Source organism: Muscardinus avellanarius, assembly GCF_963383645.1.
Source record: "Muscardinus avellanarius genome assembly, chromosome: 5".
In the NCBI taxonomy this organism is placed as follows: Eukaryota; Metazoa; Chordata; class Mammalia; order Rodentia; family Gliridae; genus Muscardinus; species Muscardinus avellanarius.
Window position 1 is genome coordinate 51,360,145 of NC_137790.1, and position 18,547 is coordinate 51,378,691.

General features: G+C 41.9%; 1 protein-coding gene across 5 annotated transcripts in view; it reads left to right on the forward strand.

Annotated features, from left to right (window-relative positions):
• Positions 1–2,283: 2,283 nt before the first annotated feature.
• CEP97 (centrosomal protein 97) overlaps positions 2,284–18,547 on the forward strand; it is a gene marked incomplete at both ends in the record, with an annotated part of 120,360 nt that continues 104,096 nt past the window's right edge. For 2 of the 5 annotated variants that reach the window (XM_080696355.1, XM_080696356.1), the window contains 9 exons: positions 2,284–2,326; positions 6,127–6,269; positions 7,169–7,327; positions 9,528–9,629; positions 13,506–13,619; positions 14,084–14,250; positions 15,807–15,971; positions 16,673–16,806; positions 17,700–18,471. In XM_080696355.1, the coding sequence (XP_080552481.1) occupies positions 2,284–2,326; positions 6,127–6,269; positions 7,169–7,327; positions 9,528–9,629; positions 13,506–13,619; positions 14,084–14,250; positions 15,807–15,971; positions 16,673–16,806; positions 17,700–18,471 (1,799 nt within the window). The remainder of the gene's footprint in view (positions 2,327–6,126; positions 6,270–7,168; positions 7,328–9,527; positions 9,630–13,505; positions 13,620–14,083; positions 14,251–15,806; positions 15,972–16,672; positions 16,807–17,699; positions 18,472–18,547) is intronic. The other 3 variants (XM_080696358.1, XM_080696357.1, XM_080696359.1) reach the window with 3 other exon arrangements.

Genomic DNA, 18,547 nt, shown 5'->3' on the forward strand with positions numbered 1-18,547 from the left:
CCAAAAAAAAAAAAAAAAAAAAAAAAACCATAGGGCTGGGTGTAACTTCGAGGTAGAATGCCCTAGGGTTCCATCCCCAGTAACACACACACACACACACACACACACACACACACACACACACACGCACGCAAAAAACAAACAAACAAACCAAAAAACCCAAAGAAACAACAAAACCTACGTGGCTAAGTGTGTAGAGTCAGGAGAGCAAGTCTCAAATAGGCTTTGGGTTAAAGTATAGGTAGAGGTACAAGGGAAAGAGGGTTAGGTCTGGGGGTTTATGCAGTAACTAAGAGCTGGTGGTTTATTCAGGTTTCCCTCTATTTCAAACATGTCCATAGTTTACTATGGCATCTGTAGCCTTATTACAATATTGTGCTATTCCCAAACAAGTATTATTTTGGGGGGAACATCTGACTTTTTTTCTGGTACTGGGGATTGAATCAAGGTGGTTTCTTACCTTTTATTCTTTTTTTCAGTACTGGGGCTGGAACTCAGGGGCATTCTACTTCTGAGCTACACCTCCAGGCCTATATTTATTCTTTATTTTGAAACAGGGTCTCAGTAAGTTGTGGAGGGCCTAAGTAGCAGAGGCTGTCCACAAACCGCGATCCTCTTGTCTCAGCCTCCCAAATGCTGGGATTACAAGCGTGTGCCACCAAGCCTGGTGAACCTAAGGGTTTTCTACCTCTGAGCCTTTTCACCTTTTACTCTTAAGCTGATAGAGTCTGGTCATCATTTTAGTTCTAGCTCCATTTCACTTCCCCCATCAAGTCTTTTCTAGAGATTTTTCTATTTCTTTCTTCATTTCCTGAGATTTATTGAGTTCATAACTACAACCCTGCTATTTAGCATATAATAGTGATATGGGTGTCTTACTGGGCTCTTGTCCAGTGGATTTTGACAAATGAAGTCTAAGGACTAATGAAGGATGTAGAAATATGAAACTATTTGTAAACCAAGGAAATATGGACAATAGAAAGGCAGAATAGCTTCTGCACAGGGGAGGTCTAGAAAGGAGGTATTTGCTGAAGTTTTTTTGAGGGGCTGTGTGAGCTTTTATCCCTTCTCATGGTTCCCCATCAGTGGTCAGAATTGGGTCTTGGGGACCCAGTGTCTTTTGGCCAGCTTCAATCCTATAATTTGAATAATTATCTTGAGGGCTGGTGAACTTTAACCCTTTGGGGCTGGTGGGATCTAATCTTTTGGAGGCACTTGTCTGTTTGCTATCATCATCCAGTTGTCCTCAGAATGCAACCACAGAGGGTCTGAAGTTTTGATTTTCATAGTCCTTGCCTCATCATTTACTCGTGTGTGTGTGTGTGTGTGTGTGTGTGTGTGTGTGTAACGTCAGTGGAGATTGAACCCAGGGGCATTCTACCTCCGAGCTACACCCCCAGCTTTCTTTTTTATTCTTTATTTTTGAAACAGGGTCTCACTTAGTGAGGACCTAAGTAGCTCAGGCTGGCAGAGAATCAGTGATCTTCTTGTCTCAGCCTCCCAAGTACTGATATTACAAGCCTGTGTCATCACACCCAGCTCACCTTATTTTATTAGCCTTTCCTATTTTTGTTCCTTAGATTTTACCCCCTCCTTTTCCACTTCTAGGTCCTCTGCCCTGCTTCGATAGGTATATCAAAAGTGGGAGCCAACTTCCCTCTAGGCAATGTAATTCCTGAGTTTGGAGACTATCTCTTAAACTTCTCTTAAATTCTCCGGGAAAAATTTTTATTTTTATTTATTTAATATACTTCCAGGCCAGAAACTCTATTAAATATGCAAGAACCACTTCAAAATACTGTACAAAAGGTTTATTTAGGCATGTTAAGTCCTCTTAATTATCTAAAATTTCAAATAAAACCAATTCATTTTGACTGTGGATAAAGAGCGCTACGCCATTCATATGGAGCAGTTGGAACCTTTTAACTTCATTGAAAATAGCCAAAGAAGGGACAGCCTCCTGAGACATCTAGCAGCCAGCTCTCGTTAGGAGAACGTAGTGTAGCAGCGTTCTTATAATCAGCCGTTCGGTTAAAGGATCAAATTTCCCAAACACCTGGACAAGGCGTGAAAGGCTCTTCTAACAATGCCCCGCGCCCACCCACCTAGGGAGGGAGTAACCAGAATGGCTGGGAGGCCAGCCCAGTTCCAGTGCTGGGCAGCCAATGGGCCGGCGCGCGCCGGGCATCCTGGGAGTTGTAGTTTCCAGCGCCGTCCTGCCTCCCACAAGCTCCGCGAGGCGGCTGGCAGGCGGTTGCCCGGTGTCACCTGCGAGCGGCCAGAATGGCGGTGGCGCGCTCCGACGCGGCTCTGCCTCCCGGAGACGGTAAGGCGCTCCCAGCTTTGAGTCCCAAGGCTGACTCCGCCGAGCCGAACAGCAGCGGGGCGGGGAGAAGAAGCGGCAGCTTGGAGATGCAGCTCGAGAGCGGTCGCTCGGCACGGCGGGCGGGCGGGCGGAGGCGCGCTGCCTCCTGGGAGCTGTAGTGCGCGTGCGCTGTCCCGCTCCGCGGCGGCGCGGCGAGGCCGGGCGGTGGACTGCGGCCCCCAGCAGCCCCCGCGCGCGGCCCGGGTCGCGCCAGCCCCGCGGCGCTCGATCTCCTGTCAGGGGCGTTTAATTTGATTTCGGGGCGTTCAAGGGAACTGGCAGGGTCTCTCCGCCTTGCGCTTCAGGCGTCCTCCCTCCCCCATTCGGTCCCCAGAATATTCGGGAAGCGTTTCCTCCCTAGGCTGACTTGGAACCCTTCTTTGGGGGTGGACACCTGAGCTCCTTTTGTTTTGGTTACGGGCAGAGGCTTGGTGGCCGGGTTTGCCCGGGGCGGAGCCGGGCTGCGGGCTCGCCTCTGCCCTGAGCCCCCGCTGAGGACCTGCGAGCTGGCCTCGCTGGGAGAGGAGGGCCGGGTGGTGAGAGGGCTGTCGACTCTTTGGAGTTGCTGAGGCTCTGTGCACTTCTGGGACAACACAGCTTTCAGCAATCAGTCTCAGCGGAGCTCAGGACCCTTCACAAGCGAAGACTCACTCCATAGTGGAAAACGTGCAGCCCTCCAGGAGAGCAATCTTGAATGTTTGTTTTCCGCAGTGGTCGTAATCTGGGCATAAATTTGAAGTTGGCTGTTTCTCTGGGCCTGCGCCCTCCAGTAGCTGCCTGTCAGTTCCGCCTCTAGCTCACCAAGGCGACGAGCCCGACAATTACTGCAGTTAGCGTTTACAGATGCACTTTTTATGAGCCTGACGATGTTCAGAGAGCTTTTCATACGGTATTTCATTTTCCCCCTGAGTAGAACAACACTTAGAAAGCAGACATTATTATCATTTCCACTTTATAGAGTAGAAGAGTGAGCTCAAAAGAGATCAGTATGTCTACACAAGTTTTTTACCCCATTATGATGTATAAATACAATCCACCAATAAAAAAAATGAAAAAAAAAAAGATCAGTAACTTGCCCAGGGTGCCACAACGATTAACCTGTAGAGCTAGGATCGGAAAGTCTGTTCTACTGAAATCTTTTATTGAGTGCTTTGTGCCAGGACCCAGGCTGAGTGGTGTTCACATGGTTTCTTTTAATCTTTACATCAATTTAGTGGGAAAAAAGTGTATTTGAGGGTCTGGGGATGGAACCCAGAGGCATTCGACCTCTGGGCTATACCCCCTGCCCTAGTTTTTATTCTTTAATTTGAAACTGGGTCTCACTAAGTTGCGGAGGGCCTAAGCAGCTGAGGCTGTCCTCAAACAGCCATCCTCCGGTCACAGCCTCCCGAAAGCTGGGATTACAAGCGTGTGCTACCACGCCCCGCTTATTATATGCTTTTATAGAAGCATTAACTAAACTATTTTATTTAAAAAATAGTGTGAACACTTTAGGATTTACCTCTATTTAGGTTGTAAGCAGGTTGATTTCTGTTAAAGGTTCAGTTCCAATCCCACTTATAATCCCAGTACTTGTGAGGCTGAGACAGGAGGATCACAGGTTCAGCCAGCCTCAGCTACTTAGTGAGGCCCTCCGCAACTTAGTGAGACCTTGTTTCAAAATAACGAATAAAAAACTGGGCTGGAGGTGTAGCTCGGAGATAGGATGCCCCTGGGTTCAATCCCCAGTTACACACACACACACACTAAAAATTTTTTTAAAAGTTCAGTTCCAGCTGGCAGAAATGAACCTCTCATACTTGGGAAGTTCCGACAGGAGGTTCCGACAGTTTCTAAGCAGCCTCTGCAACTCATTGAGGCTCTGGGCAACTTAGGGAGACCCTGTTTCCAAATAAAAAATAAAATAGATCTGGGGGTCCAGAGGTAGAAGGCTCCTGGGTTTCATACACACACACACACACACACACACACACACACACACACTTCAGTTCCACTTTAAAAATGCTGTTTTTAAGCCAGGTGTTGTGGCGTATGCTTGTAATCCTAGTATTTCAGAAACAGACAGGAGGATTGTGGTTCATGGCTAGCCTCAGCTACTTAGTGAGGCCCTCCACAATTTAGTGAAACCCTGTTTCCAAGCAAAGAATAAAAAATTGGATGTGGGGATGTAGCTCAGAGCTAGAGTGCCCCTGGGTTCCATCCCTAGTAGGGCAAATAATAATAATAAAATAATAATAATATTAAATAAATGCTGTTATTACTTTATCACAAAATCTGGAAGGAATAGTTCAATGTGAACGATTGCCAAGAATTATGTCACAGAAACTTGAGTGGAATATCAGATCTAGCTGTAATTTTATTCTTTCTTTCTTTCTTTCTTTCTTTCTTTCTTTCTTTCTCTTTTTCTATTGGGCATGGAATTCAGGGGCGTTCTACCTCCCACCTATGCCCCAGTCCTAATTTTTATTCTTTCTTATTTATTTATTTATTTATTTATTTTGCAGTACTGGGGGTGGAACCCAGGGGCAATTCTACCTCCGAGTTACACCCCCAGCCCTATTTTAAATTATTTCTTCTAATTCTTTTTGGTGGTACTAGGGAAACTCTTGTACCTCTGGGCTACACTCCCAGACCTATTTTTATACTTTTTATTTCGAAACAGGGTCTCTTAAGCCAGCGTGGCTGGCTTCGAACCTGTGTGATCCTCCTGTCTCCACCTCCCAAGAGCTGGTATTGCACCACCACGCCCAGTTTAATTCTTTCTTTTGAAATAGGGTCTCACAGCCAGGCCTGGTGGCTCATGCTTGTAATCCCCGTGCTTGGGAGGTTGAAACAGGAGGATCACGCAGGTTTGAAGCCAGCCTCAGCTACTTAGTGAGGCTCTCGGCAACTTAGTGAGACCCTGTTTCCAAATAAAATATAAAATAGGTCTGGGAGTATAGCCTGGAGGTAGAAAGCTCTGGGTTCCACCCCAAGTACCACCAAAAAAAAAAAAAAAAAAAAAAAAAAAAGAAATAGGGGCCTCTAAGGGCCTCTAAGTAGCTGAGGCTGTTCTCAAATTGTGATCCTTCTGTCGAAGCCTCCCAAGTGCTGGAATTACAAGCATACACCACCACACCTGGCGGATTTTCTTTTTCTCTTTTGGTGCTGGAGACTGAACCCAGAGGCAGTCTTCTTCTGAGCTACATATACCCCCAGCCTATTTTCTTTTTTTTTTTTTTTTTTTTTTTTTTTTTTTTTTTTGCGGGTCTGGGGATGGAACCCAGGAGCATTTGACCTCCAAGCTACACCCCCTGCCCTATTTTTTATTCTTTATTTTGAAACCGGGTCTCACTGAGTTGCAGAGGGCCTCACTAAGTAGCTGAGGCTGTCCATGAACCACGATCCTCCAGGTCTCAGCCTCCCGAATGCTGGGATTACAAGTGTGTGCCACCACTCCTGGCTGCCTATTTTCATTTTGAAACAGGGTCTCACTAAGTTGCTGTCCTCAAACCTGTGATCCTCCTGTTTCAGCCTCCCAGGTACTGACTAGAGTTATAGGATGTGCCACCATATCTACTTGTAATTTGGTATTTCTGAGGAAAAACAAGTAATTCAACTTGTGGTCATTTAAAGAGTGCTTTAGTTTTAAAATCTTCATATTTATTATGCTCTTGTGTTTTCTAACTTCATAGAAATTTTATTAGTATATTACTTCCCTGTGCTCAACTATCTTCTTCATTTTGTTTGTGTTTGTTAACAAATTCTCTTCTCTTTTCAAGGATCAGTGGTCAATTGGTCAGGGCAGGGATTACAGAAATTAGGTCCAAACTTACCCTGTGAAGCTGATATTCATACTTTGATTCTGGATAAAAATCAGATTATTAAATTGGAAAATCTAGAGAAATGCAATCAATTAATACAGGTGGGTATTTGCTATGTGGGAAATAATTATACGGGACTAACTTATTAAACAAAACAAAGCAATAAAATAATCTGCCAAAAGTAACTGCAGGCCTAGAAAGCAGGACATATGTCCTTAATTTTTTCCCTCTACAGTTTTTCTGAAGATGAATACATATGTGCTACATTTATTTATTTATTTATTTATTTATTTGTTTATTTATTTATTTAGTGGTACTGGGGGTGGAACCCAGAGGCTTTCTACCTCCGGGCTATACTCCCAGACCTTTTTTATATTTTATTTGGAAACAGGGTCTCACTAAGTTGCTGAAAGCCTAAGTAGCTGAGGCTGGCTTCAAACCTGCGTGATCCTCCTGTCTCAGCCTCCCAAGCGTGGGGATTACAAGTGTGTGCCACCACGCCTGGCTATGTGCTACATTTAGATTAGAAAAAAGAAGCATTGTTAAAACATTTTATGTTGTCAGAATACTGTGTTGCTATAGTAACTTTTTTACCTCACCATAGGAGTAAAGAGTTCATTCATTATTTGAAAAATATTTGCTGGATCTCCATTATGTGTCTGGCATGGTTCTAGGTTTTGAGACAGTATGAGGATCCTGTTTTTGTGGAGCTTACATTCCCAAGTTGTTGCTCTTTGTTAAAAGTGTCTTCAGTAGTTAGAGGAGGTGTGAACACTCAGCTTTACAATTTCTATTGCTTATGAACAATAACAACAAAACTAATAGTTATACTGTAGCTAGTAGATTTAGATGATATTTATGAAAAGTACAAATTGGGTTTTATATATTTGGAAATGTTTGGCCATCTAAACATTTTTAGTCACTGTAATGTGAAAGCGTACTTTATACATACATAAGTATAATTTGTTCTTAAGAATAATGATATGTTTATTTTCCACAGTTGTCAGTGGCTAATAATCGACTGGTGCGGATGATGGGTGTAGCCAGACTGACTCAACTCCGTGTATTAAATTTGCCTCATAACAGCATTGGCTATGTGGAAGGGTTAAAGGAACTAGTAAATTTGGAATGGCTGAATTTGGCAGGAAATAATCTCAAGGTGATTTTTTTTTTTTATGGAGGAGCTACATCCAAATATGTGTAATAGTATAAATATAGCATGGTTAACCTGGACACTCATTATTGGAAGGGGGGAAGGGGAATGGGAGGGAGAGGGCATGAAGCATAATCTAAATGTACACCATTTTCAGTATGTTGCACATATAAATAAAATTATGAAAAAAAATTAGATTTATTCCCCCCCTCCCCCAATTACTGGGGATGAAACCCAGGGGCATTCTACCTCCGAGCTACAACCCCAGCCCTATTTTTTTATTGTTTATTTTAAAACAGGATCTCACTGAGTTGCAGAGGGCCTCACTAAGTAGCTGAGGCTGTCTGCTAACCGCAGTCCTGTCTCAGCCTCCCATATACTGGGATTATAAGCATGCCATCATGCCTAACTTGTTTGTTTCTTTTAAGTTACAAATCTGTTCACTGTAAAAAAGAAATTTAAGCTCAGTGGCAAAGCACTTGCTTTGCAGGTGCGGTGCTCTGGGTTCAATCTCATGTTCCAAAAAGACAAAAAAAGAACCCCTTTAAAAACAAGAAATTCAGCTGGGTGTGGTGGTGCACGCTTGTAATCCCAGCATTTGGGAGGCTGAGACCAGAGAATCGCGGTTTGCGGACAGCTTCAGCTACTTAGTGAGGCCCTCTGCAACTTATGAGACCCTGTTTCAAAATAAAGAATAAAGCCGGGCGTGGTGGCGCACGCTTGTAATCCCCGCGCTTGGGAGGCGGAGACAGGAGGATCGCGCAGGTTCGAAGCCAGCCGCGCTGGCATAAGAGACCCTGTTTCAAAAATATAAAATAGATTTGGGAGTGCAGCCCGGAGGTAGAAGGGCTACCAGGAACCCCAGTACCACAAAAAAAAAAAAAAAAGAATAAAAAAATAGGGCAGGGGGTATAGCTTGGAGGTCGAATGCCCCTGGGTTTCTTTCCCAGACCCACACACAAAAAAAGAAATTCAAGCCGCGGATGGTGGTGCAGGCATTTAGTGTCAGTCCTTAGGAGGCTGAGACAAGAGGATTGCAAATTTGTGATAAACCTCAGGAATTTAGTGAGGCCCTCCACAATTTAGTGAAACCCTGTTGCAAAACAAAATGAAAAAATTGGGCTCGGGGTATACCTTGGAGGTAGAATACCTCTAGGTTCAATTCCCAAGTACCCCCCCCCCACCAAAAAAAATTAAAAAATACTCAAATAGTAATAGGTCTGGGAATATACACCAGAGGTAGAAAGCCTCTGGGTTCCAACCCCAGTACCACCAAAAAAAAAAAAAAAAGAAGAAAATATCTACTTCTACTGCCTAGAGAAAATCTGTTAGCATAAACTAGAAAAAAAAATTTAAGCTGAGCGTTGTGTTACATGCTTGTAATCCCATTATTTGGGAAGCTGAACCAGGAGGATCACAGATTCATGGTCAGCCTTTGTTACTTAGGCCCTCTGCAACTCAGTGAGACCCTGTTTCAAAATAAAGAATAAAAAATTAGGCTAGGGGTGTAGTTCAGAGGTAGAATGCTCCTGAATTCTACCCCCAGTACCACACACACATACAAAAATAAAAACCAAAGAAATTTATTTTAAAACACATAGTACAGTATCCTTTTATTTTATTTTAATTAATTAATTTATTTTTTGTAGTACTGGGTGGAACCCAGGAGCTTTCTACCTCCGGGCTGTACTCCCACACCTATTTTATTTATTTATTTATTTATTTATTTATTTATTTATTTATTTATTTATTTATTTATTTATTTATTGGGTCTGGGGATGGAGCCCAAGGGAATTTGACCTCTGAGCTACACTCCCTGCCATATTTTTTATTATTTATTTTGAAACGGGGCCTCACTAAGTAGCTCAGACTGTCTGTGAATTTCGATCTTCCTGTCTCAGCCTCCCAAATTCTGGGATTACAAGTATAGTACTGTGTGGAACCCAGGAGCTTTCTACCTCCGGGCTACACTCCTACACCTATTTTATATTTTATTTGGAAACAGGGTCTCACTTAGTTGCTGAGAGCCTCACTAAGTAGCTGAGGCTGGCTTCGAACCCGTGTAATCCTCCTGTCTCAGCCTCCCAAGTACTGGGATTACAAGCGTGCGCCACCACGCCCAGCTAAGAATTTTATGTTTTGACTTTAAATTAAATAATGTGATATTTAATGTGCATTAAATAATGTGATAATTTTCCTGTCATAGGCTATGGAACAAATCAATAGCTGTACAGCTCTCCAGCACCTAGATTTATCAGACAATAGCATACCTCAGATTGGTGATCTATCCAAATTGATATCCCTGAAGGTAAGCATGTTTTTAGTCATTTCTGAAATTTATTTCAAAATACAAGAGAAAGTTATCTCATTGGTCTAAAATCAGCCTGCTACATATATGAAGAATAGATTTTTATTATGATTAGTGCTAGAAATTAAGTATGGCTTTTTTTTCTCAGTACTGGGGATGGAACCCAGGGCCACTCTACCTCTAAGCTACACCTCAGCCCAATTTTATTTATTATTTGGAAATAGGATCTCACTAAGTTGCCGAGAGTCTTACTCTATTGGCGAGGCTGGCTTCGAACCTGTGATCCTCCTGTCTTAGCCTCCCAAGTACTGGGATCGGTATCACAAACATGCGCCACCATGCCTGGCCCCAGTCCTTTTTATTTTTAATTTTGAAACAGGGCCTTGCTAGATCTTCTGGCCTCAGACCTGTCTCAGCTTCCCAAGTACTGGTATTACAGGCATGTGCCACCATGTCTGGCTCTTTTTTCTCTTCTTTATGATTTTTGTTGTTACAGAGTCTCATTGTATTGTCTAGGCTCAAGCAGTTCTGCTTCAGTCTCACAATTGCTGGTACTATAGGCACATGCCACCATTCCTGGCTTATGTATTTATTTATTTTTGTTTTTAGTACTGGGGTGTGAACCTAAGGGCATTTTCCTCTGAGCTGTGACCCAGCCTTTTTATTTTTTATTTTGAAACAGTTTTACTAGGTTGCTGAGAGTCTCACTAAAGTTGCTGAGGCTGTACTGGAACCTGCCACATCCTCTTGTCTCAACCTCCCAAATACTGGGATTACAGGTTTGTGCCACTGCACCTCACTCTGGCTTAGTTGATAGTTTCTATAACTGATTTATTTCATATGCAGTTGGTCATGGAATTCCTTTATGCTCATCCATGGCTTTAGTTAAATAGTATATAACACATTGATGAAGTTGAAAGTAACCATTCCTGAACCTGAGTCTGTTTTTGTTTTGTTTATTTGAGATGGGGTGTCATTATGTTGTCCAGACTAGTTTTGAACTTCTGAGCTCAAGTGATTCTTTCTCTTCAGTCTCTTGAGTAGATGGGACTACAGGTGTGCAAAACCATGCCTGGTCGGGTTTTTTTCTTTTCTTTTCCTTTCTCTTACTTTCTTTCTTTTCTTTTGAACACTCAGGTTTGCTCTTTCTTAGTAATATGTATTATTTAATTAACAAAATTTTACTTCAGTTACAAAAAACAGCATATGAAGGGGAATATATCATACAATCAAATAACAGATGGAATCGCAGCTTCAGAAAATATACAGAGGACCTTTCTTGTATTTTTGCTACAGTGGATATTATTAGATAGACTCACTAAGCCTTAGAAATAGCATCATAGCTCTGTTTTCCCTACATCTGGAGCAGAAATCATTTTTAGCAACAATTATACCAAACCAGTTGATGTAAGCAGATACTATCTTGATAGTTGCTAAGAGAATTCAAAGATGATTGAACATTTTGAGTGCCCCTCCCACCCTCCACATGAAGGCATGATTAGCTGATCATAATCCTGGACATTCAAAGTCTTGGGGTTATTCTCAATTGCTGCTGACTTAGCATGAATCACCCTCATCTGTAAGTAGCACATTCTTTGTTTCTCTTACTTTTTTGTTGTTGGTATTGGAGATTGAACTCAGGGCTTCACAAATGGCTAGGCAAGAATTCTACCACTGAGAATATACTCTTAGTCCTTTTTGTTTTATTCATTTTTTGTGTCAGGGTCTGGCTATGTTGCCTGGTGGCCTCAGCTTCCTGAGTAGCTGGGATTACAGGCATGTGTCACTGTACCCAGTTTCCTCCAGCTTTTAAGTTACCAAAATAATATAGTTTTAAAGTATGGATTGTAACTCAACCTTTCTTAATTTTGCTAAATTTACTCTACACGTGATTAGTTTTATTTATATTTTGCAGTAATGGGGATTGAATCCAGGGCTTTGGCACATACTAGGCAAGCACTCAAACACTGAAATATATCCTTTGTCCCTATGGGACTGTTTTAATGACTTCACTTTTTTCTTTTTTTAGGTGCTGAAATATAGTTTTTTAAAGATTTATTTTTTATTTTTATGTGGATCATATTAAAAATGGCATACATTTAAACTGTGCTTTGTGCCCTCCCCCCAATTAGAAAGATACCCAGGAGTGGTATAGCCAAATCATATGGTGGATCCATTCCTAGTTTTCTAAGGAATCTCCACACTGATCTCCATAGCAGCTGAACTAGTTTGTACTCCCACCAACAGACATTTTTAAGCCCTTCTATTGTAGTGTTTGTTTGTTTGTTTATTTTGTGTGTGTGTGGCACTGGGGATGGAACCCAGGGATATTCTACCTCTGAGCTTCATCCCCAGCCCTATTTTTTATTTGTGTGTGTGGTACTGGGGGTGGAACCCAGAGGCTTTCCACCTCCGGGCTATACTCCCAGCCCTATTTTATGTTTTTTATTTTGAAACAGGGTCTCACTAAGTTGCTGAGAGCCTCACTAAGTAGCTGAGGCTGGCTTCGAACCTGTGTGATCCTCCTGTCTCAGCCTCCCAAGCGCAGGGATTACAAGCATGCGCCACCATGCCAGGCTCCAGCCCTATTTTTTATTCTTCACTTTGAAACAGGGTCTCACTGAGTTGCAAAGGGCCTCACTAAATATCTGAGGCTGGCAGTGAACCATGATCCTCCTGTCTCAGCCTCCCAAATGCTGGGATTACAAGCGTGTGCCACCATGCCCGCTATTGTAGTGTTTTAAAAGGAAATGAACAGAGCCAGGCATGGAGGCTCATGCTTGCAATCCCAGTACCTGCAAGGCTGAGACAGGAGGATTAGAGGTTCACAGCCAGCCTCAGCAACTTAGTAAGATCCTGTTTCAAAAGAAAAAAAAAGGGAAATGAACAGGATGGTTCGGCATGGTGGCACACGCTTGTAATCCCAGCATTCCAGAGGCTGAGACCAGAGGATCACAGCCCACAGACAGCCTCGGCTACTTGCTACTTAGTGAGGCCTTCCACAACTTAGTGAGACCCTGTTTCAAAAAAATAGGGAAGCCAGGCGTGGTGGCGCATGCTTGTAATCCCCGTGCTTGGGAGGCTGAGACAGGAGGATCGCACGGGTTCAAAGCCAGCCTCAGCTACTTAGTGAGGCTTTCAGCAACTTAGTGAGACCCTGTTTCCAAATAAAATACATTAAAAAAAAAAGGGGGTCTGGGAGTATAGCCCGGAGGTAGAAAGCCTCTGGGTTCCACCCCTAGTACCACCAAAAAAAAACAAAAACAAAAACAAAAACAAAAAAATAGGGAAGGGATGTAGCTCAGAGGTCAATGCCCCTGGGTTCTATCCCCACACCTGCAAAAAAAAAAAAAAAAAAAGAATGAACAGGGTTTTAGAAATTACTCTGTATTTAATAATAAATCTCATAGCATGTTAGTTATGTTAGTTGCTAGGTCAAGCATATGTCCTTGGACAAAGCTTTCCTTTTTCTTGAGTTTAAGATGTTGATGTGCAAAGAGAGTGTTGGACCAGAAGACCACTTAGGAAGCTCCTCCCCTTTGTTTTTGGTACTAAGGGATTGAACCAGGGATGTTGTACCTCTGAGCCACACCCCAGCCCTATTTTATTTTTATTTTGAAACAGGGTCTCACTAAGTCGCTGAGATTGTCTTTATACCTGTTATCCTCCTGCCTTGGTCTTCTAAGTACTGGAATTATAGATTTACAGCATAATTCCCAGCTGCCTAGGACCCTTTTAAGTATTAATAAACTTTAATTTGTGTGTGATGAGAAATAAAACAGATTCCACCGTTGTTGCTTATAACATTTTGGTGTCGTCAGGATAAACTTATTCGTCATCTATTCCATGGTAATTTGTGCTATTTTTACCTTCAAGACCCTGCTTTTACATGGAAACATCATCACCTCTCTTAGGATGGCACCTGCTTATCTACCCAGGAGTCTTGCTATACTCTCTTTGGCAGAAAATGAAATCAGAGACTTGAACGAGGTAAAATTTGGAGATAATCTATGGAATCCGGGAAGGTAGAAAGTTTAGGAAAGTGATGGAAGAAGTTTGTGAAGTCACTTTTAGACTATTAAGGCTTAATTTTTAGGCTTAATTTTATTAATTATACTGCAATTTTCATGTTGGGAGGTGGTTGGATAGAGAGGGTTGTCTATATAAACAGGGATTAATAAGGCACCTTGTCCACCTTCTCTATTATGTTTTCAAAATTGGGTTCTCTGCTAGGAAATAGCACTGATACTTTTTAAGGGACTTTGTGCAGCAAAGACAAATCATCACGTTGTTGACATTTTTCAAGTCAGTGGATAATGGAAGAGTATTACTTGTTTTTCAGAAGAGGAAAATTGTTACATTCTCAAATGCTGCCAAAGATGTGTCATCAGCGGATGCCCTGTGCTTGACACTGAGTAGCCCATTTTGTTCAACAAAAATATTCTTTGTTCCAGATCTCTTTTTTGGCATCTTTAACTGAATTGGAGCAGTTGTCCATCATGAACAATCCTTGTGTGATGGCAACGCCGTCCATTCCAGGGTTTGACTATCGGCCATATATCGTCAGCTGGTGCTTAAATATCAGAGTCCTAGATGGATACGTGATTTCTCAGAAGGAAAGGTGAATTTGACCTCTTTAATATCACATTAATCATGGAAGTTACTAAGAAGATCACTTCTAGCTTACTACAGACTAGTAAAGTGAATATTTCTAAAATATAAATTTAAAAATTAAGAGCATTAGTGCAATCATATAGAGACTATGTGCTGGGCATTAAAGAACAAGAAATAAATATCAGCTTCACTGGGCCTAGTGAGTCTAACTTAGTGCCCAAATTACAACAGTTTAATTTTTTTCCCCCCTTTGGTGGTATTGGGGTTCCTGGAAATCCTTCTACCTTTGGGCTACACTCCCAAACCTATTTTATACTTTTTTATTTGGAAACAGGGTCTCTTAAGTCAGCGAGGCTGGCTTCAAACCTGCGTGATCCTCCAGTCTCCACCTACCAAGTGTGGGAATTATAAGCATGCTCCACCACGCCCGGCTACCAGTTAGCTTTTTAAAAAGCTATCATTATTGCGCTTGGGAGGTGGAGACAGGAGGATCGCACAGGTTCGAAGCCAGCCTCAGCTGCCTTAAGAGACCCTGTTCTAAATAAAATATAAAATAGGTCTGGGAGTATAGCCCAGGGGTAGAAGGACCCTGGGTTCCATTCCCAATACCACCAAAAATAAATAAATAAATAAATAAATAAATGCTATCATTACAAGCTAGTGGCTTTAAATGTAATTGATATATGTTTGACAAAGTGAGTAGATAATACTCATTGATTCCTTAATAGTAATTTAAAAGTATTTGTAAAATAGCCCGGTGTGGTGGCACATGTTTGTAATCCTAGTACTTGGGAGGCTGAGACAGGCAGATTTGAAGCCAGCCTTAGCTACTTAGTGAGGCCCTCTGCAATTTAGTGAAACCCTGTCTTAAAGAATAAAAAATAGGGCTGGAGGTGGAGTTTGAAGGTAGAATGCTCCTGGGTTCAATACCCAGTACCACACACACAAAAAAGTATTTGTAATTATTAATTTAACCCTATGGAAGGGCCCCTATATACAAAAAAAGAAATGATTTAAAACATTAGTAGAGCCGGGTGCAGTGGCGCATGCTTGTAATCCCATCATTTGGGAGGCTGAAACAGGAGGATCATGGTTCAGGGACAGCCTCAGCTACTTAGGCCCTTGCAACTCAGCGAGACCCTGTTTCAAAATAAAGAATTAAAAAATAGGGCTGGGGGTGTAGCTCGAAGGTAGAATGCCCTTGGGTTCTATTCCTAGTACTGCAAAAAAAAAAAAAAAAAAAAGACATTATTAGATTAAGGGAAACAGATTTTTAAAAATACTTTTGAGTTAATTTGTTTTATAAAGAAATCCAATGGTTTTACAAAAGTAAATTAAAAAGAAAGGTTTCTGCTGACCCAGGAAAGTTAAGGTTTCATTAGTATTGCAGGTAATATTATTTATTAATATTATCAGATGGAAAAGGAGAAAGCAGCAAAGGAGACTGAGAAGTAACAGAGTGGTTGGAAAGCTAGGAGGGTATATGTTCATTTTCAACACATTGTTTAGCAGTGTATTTTGAGTACTCCAGTGCCATCCCCTCTTTGTTTCCCTCAATTCCAGTTTGAAAGCTGAATGGCTGTATAGTCAAGGCAAGGGGAGAGCGTATCGGCCTGGCCAGCACATCCAGCTTGTCCAGTATCTGGCTACAGTCTGCCCTCTCACTTCTACACTGGGTCTTCAAACTGCAGAGGATGCCAAACTAGAGAAGATTCTAAGCAAACAGAGGTAAACTCATGTTTGTGGCAGTTGATGAATTCACAAGTGAAAATAACTCTGATTCTTATCTGTGGTAATAGTAGGCTGGAAGCCAGTGTTTTGGCTCACATTTCTGGGTACTCAGGCTCCTTGTTACAACCAGAGTCCTGCAGGGAAGCCCAATCACACAGTGTAGCTTGCTCCAGGACAACTGTATTGCTAATCATATCCTAGTCATATCTTGCGCCGGGAGAGACAAGCAGTATGGTATGGGGGAATGGGATTTTTAAAAATCTATTTTTTAGGGACTGAGGCTGTAGCTCATTGGTAGACCATTTGCCTTTCATGTTCCTGGGTTCAATCCCCAGGACCTCAAACAAAAAGTATTTAGCATTTTAATTCAGGTTAACATACATACATTATTTTTATTTATTTTTGGTACTGTGCATTGAACCCAGGAGCATTCTACCTCTGAGCTATACTCCCAGCCCTTTCATTTTTTTTTTTAAAACAGGGTCTCGCTAAGTTGCAGAGAGCCTCACCAAGTTACTGAGACTGGCCTCAAACCTATAATCATCCTGTCTCGGCCTCCCAGGTACTTGGGATTACAGGCATATGCCATCAAGCTCAGCTCTAAACTCTGCCTCTTGACATAGTTACCTTGAAAGCACAAGAGCTTTATTTTTCTTTTTGATTTGTATTAGATGACATCAGATATTATTGGTTGTTAGGTTTCACCAGAGGCAGCTATTGAACCAAAGCCAGAATGAAGAATTGTCTACTCTTGCTTCTGTTGAAACCAGAGCATCCCTCCTACCTGATCATTCAAGCCCTATTCAAGATGACCAGATAGTCCAGGAAAACGGTAAGAAATTAATGATCTTCAGTGATTTTTCTTCAAGTTATTTCATTTGTTGAGTATCCTAGCACAGAAAAAAGTACATATTTTTCTAATATTTTATTAGTTTAACTTTAGTGGTCATTTGGTTCTGATATTTTACAATGTATACACACATATGCACATATGTGTATGTGTATACATTATAATTATTATATTTCTAATTTTTGTGTGTGTGTGGTATTGGGGATGGAACCCAGGGGCATTCTACCTCCGTGCTACACCCCCAGCCATATTTTTTAGTATTTTTTTATTTTTGAAATAGGGTCTCACTGAGTTGTGAAGGGCCTTGCTAAGTAGCTGAGGCTGTCCGCAAACTCCAGTCCTCTAGTCTCAGCCTCCCGAATGCTGGGATTATAAGCATTCACCACCACGCCCAGCTTATATTTCTAATTTTAAAAACACCTCAAGGAATGCTATCTTTTGTATGGACCTGATACAATATTACATTATTATTGCAAATATTCCTAAAAATGTTTGGTTTGATATTTTAGGCATTGAAGGAAATCACTAAAGGCATTTTATTGTATTTTACTATATTTCAGGGATTAGATTTCATTAGATGCATACAACTATAAAATCTCTTTAAATAATTAGTAGCTCAGTCGGGAGTGGTGGCACACACTTGTAATCCCAGCATTCAGGAGGCTGAGACCGGAGGATCGTAGTTCGCGGACAGCTTCAGCTACTTAGTGAGGCCCTCTGCAACTCAGTGAGACCCGGTTTCAAAATAAAGAATAAAAAATAGGGCAGGGGGTGTAGCTCAGAGGTCGAATGTGCCTGGGTTCCATCTCCAAACCCGCAATAAATAAATAAATAAATAAATAGTAGCTTAAATGATACTCTCTTGATTCTTCTAGAGCCTGTCATCCAAGTCAATTCTTGGGTTGGAATAAGCAATAATGATGATCAATTACATGCTGTTAAGAATAACTTTCCAGTCCCTGCACATACTACAATATATTCTCGAAGTGATCTGCACCTGGAAGACATACAGACAGATGAGGACAAGTTAAACTGCAGTCTTCTCTCTTCAGAGTCTACTTTTATGCCAGTTGCATCAGGACTCTCTCCAGTATCACCCACAGTTGAGCTGAGGCTACAGGGCATCAGCTTGGGCCTAGAAGATGACATTGTTGCAGATGAATCTGTGAAAGGGCCAGAAAACCAGGATTTGGATAAGGAAGAGGAAAAGGCTTTGTGGGGTACAAGTGAAAATTCTGTTCCAATGTTGAAAAGTAAGATCAGTACAGAGGTAAACGAGAAAGCTGGGCCGTTACCTTGTCCTGAGCCAGTGATGAGCAGTGCTATCTTGAAGGATAACAACTGTCTTGCATCTTTTCCTGGGTTAGCTGGACACTCTGTCTCCCTTACTGAGCCGGATAATAAAGAAAACATGTCTCAAACAACTTCAGAGAAGCTTCCCTGCAGGGTTTTAACCCAGAGATCTGTTGCTTTGGGACAAGATAATGTTGCCCTTCACAAGTTGAATGAAGCAGCCACCAAGCTTCAAGCCTGTTGGCGAGGCTTTTATGCCAGGAACTATAACCCTCAAGCAAAAGAGGTCCGTTACGAAATCCGACTGCGCAGAATGCAGGAGCACATTGTCTGCTTAACTGAGGAAGTGAGGAGGTGGGTCAGAAGTCCCGTTGTGAGCTGTTTAGTTGGCTTGGGGATGTCAGGTTCTTCAGGTGTTTGGAGTACTGTG